At 50.8% G+C, this 2,740-nt stretch overlaps 2 protein-coding genes across 2 annotated transcripts; both read right to left on the reverse strand.

The window, feature by feature from the left end:
- Window positions 1-397: 397 nt before the first annotated feature.
- On the reverse strand, window positions 398-1,075 carry SARC_14065 (hypothetical protein; the record flags this gene model as incomplete). Its single annotated transcript, XM_014291801.1, has 1 exon — window positions 398-1,075. A coding segment is annotated over one exon (678 nt), but the record flags the coding sequence as incomplete, so codon positions are not given.
- Window positions 1,076-1,184: 109 nt separating this feature from the next.
- Window positions 1,185-2,435, reverse strand: SARC_14066 (hypothetical protein; the record flags this gene model as incomplete). Its single annotated transcript, XM_014291802.1, has 1 exon — window positions 1,185-2,435. A coding segment is annotated over one exon (1,251 nt), but the record flags the coding sequence as incomplete, so codon positions are not given.
- Window positions 2,436-2,740: the final 305 nt, after the last annotated feature.

Below are 2,740 nucleotides of genomic sequence, written 5' to 3' on the forward strand. Positions count from 1 at the left end.
GGCGTATGGTCCCCTATTGTCACATCCCCCCCGCGAAATAGAGAAGACCAATTCGACGCGTGGCAAGTATATAGAATGTATGCGTACATATAAATACACACGTCCGCAAACTAGCGTAAGGGAATCCATACATACATATATATATATATATATATATACTTACATTCATACATACATACATAAATACATACATACATACATACATACATACATACATCCATACATGCGTACATCCATACAAAAACCCACTTGAAAACAAGACAATTAAAGCACTCACCTCGGTCTTAAGCACTCCATGCAAGCCCGTCAAGCGCGTAGCCGCTATCATATCATTCGCCCTGAGCGCGAGTGCAACACGAGACAACGTCCGCGCGGGTGTGTACATATCTATACCCACATCCACGCGTGCCAGGAGCGGGATGAGGCCGGGAGGGGTGTAGCCTGCTGCTCGGGTGCAGTCTAGTAGGTATAGTATATCTCGCAAGTTGCGGCGTTGGGTTGGGCTGGTGGTGCTGTAGTGGTGGGCTGGGTCGAGATTGGGGTCGGCGGGGGGTGAGGGTATATCTTGCGTTGTTGCTGCGTGTTCATACGCACTCGTGCTTGTGTCTGATAATGCATGAGCCTGTGATTGTATATGTGTTTTCTGTGTGTGTGCTTGTGTATGGTGCTGTGTATGTACCTGTGTAAGTGCCTGTGTATGTTGCTGTGTATGTGCCCCGTTCGTATACCGCCGGCGTGGCTCAGACACGTTCACAGCGTGCACACTACTTGCCACCAACGCCTGCCGTCCCGGTATTCCCGCATCACATTCCAGGACATTCCCCGGCTTACCTACCACAACTCCCGTACCATCCCCTCCACACCCTCCAGGCCTATACCCACACCCCAAGTGTAAGCTCGACCGCATGTGTCTGTGCACCTGTGTGTAAGGGAAGCCTTGTACGTCCGCTGCATATCCGCGTGTGCGTGTGAGTGTGCGAGCACCCCCCAACACACCATTCAGCACTCGTGCATGCCACGCAAAGGCCTGGGCGTGTGCGTGTACGTGTGTGTGTATCTGGGCGTGTTTGTACATACGTGTTAGTGCGTGTGAGTGTGCGTGTGCGTGTGACGGTGACTGTGAGTATGCGTAGTTCTGTACGGCCCACTTCGACTCACTCTCTCCCCCATACACATCCGCACAGTCACCCAGCTCCCGCCGTAGTGCACCCGGCTCCCAATTTTTTAGGACCGCCTCCGGTCCTGTCCCCAATCTCGCAAAAAAACGGACTTCCTTCTCCCCCCACGCCTTGGTCTGTGGTATATGCGTGGCTACTACACATCGCTGCCCTGGTTGCTGTGTCATGCCAGTTCCTTGTATGTGCCTCCACAGTCGCCACGTCCCTGTCTCCTATCCCTGTGTACTGTGCAGGAGAGTGACCCATCCCGTGCTCCACTGGTTCACTCGCAGAGTGTAAGGATGTGTCCGTGTGGGGCATATGTGCGAGTACTTCGTGGTGCGTGTGTGTGTTCTTGGACAGCGCATCCGCGTCCTGCGATAAGGGCGTGAGCGTCCTGTGTCCTTCATAGCCGTGCGTAATGGCAGAGTCAGCTATAACCGGCACCGTGTATTTGTCTGTGTGTGTATTCATACTCGATTGGCCTGTAGGTGAGTGTGTGTGTGTGTCCATACTCAATTGGCCTGTAGGTGAGTGTGTGTGTAGTTGTTTCCCTCCCGCGTAATGTGGGACATCCAGGCTAGGTGAAGTCGGTGGGGCGCGTGTATGCCTATCCACAGACACATCTGTACCCTTTCTCTTTTTATTTTTTGATATATTTTTAGATTTCTTACTCGCTGGCGGGGTTTGCCTGCCCATCAATTTCCCACTCTTACCCGCATTCCCCCCGGGGTTGGTCACACCGCTGCTCTCCTTCTTCTTCACCTTCTTCTTCCCAGACCCCTCTTTCCGTGCTCGACCGGAAGCACCATCTCGTGTTCCATTTATAGAACTACTCCGTGTTCTATTTATAACATTCCATGTGCTATTTCTAGCCGTCGCCGGCTGCGTCGCACTCACATGCTGCATGAACATGTCCACACTCAGCTTGAGTAGCTCCTGCACCCCAGCCGCTTTGGTATCTTTGTCCTTCCGGCTCTGACTAAACCCCTGACTCTCGTACTCCCCCCAAACCTCCGTCCTGCCCCGGACTGTATAGGCAGCGCCTACATTAGGCAATGGTTTACCTACCATATTCAACTCTTGACCCACCTTGTCCACGTGAATGTCCTCGCCCAGCTCCACGCGGTGGCGCAGGAACTTGATGGCCTCGGAATGGGACTCAAACTGTCCTGGTACCGGCTGCATCGCCAGGCTCCCCTCGGCAATGGCGGCTCGATATTTTGTATTATTCACCACACTCTGTTGAACACTGCGTGTGGAGCTTAGCGTGACTAGCTTCTCCAAAGCCATGTTCACGAAGCGTGTGGGTAGCCTATCCTTCGTAGCCTGTGACACACGCACACGTACAAGGTTGTGCAAGTGTATAGTCAGCATTTGCGAGGTACTAATACCCTGGCGTGTTATTGTGATAGTGTGTGCTATATAACTATTGATATATATATATGTATGTATGTATAAAAAAAATTAATACATATATATATATATATAGATATATGCATGCATACATGCATAAATACATACATACATATAAACATATACATACATGCATACATACCTACATACAAACATGCATAATTTAC

Source organism: Sphaeroforma arctica (genome assembly GCF_001186125.1).
Source record: "Sphaeroforma arctica JP610 unplaced genomic scaffold supercont1.4097, whole genome shotgun sequence".
NCBI classification, from domain to species: domain Eukaryota; class Ichthyosporea; order Ichthyophonida; genus Sphaeroforma; species Sphaeroforma arctica.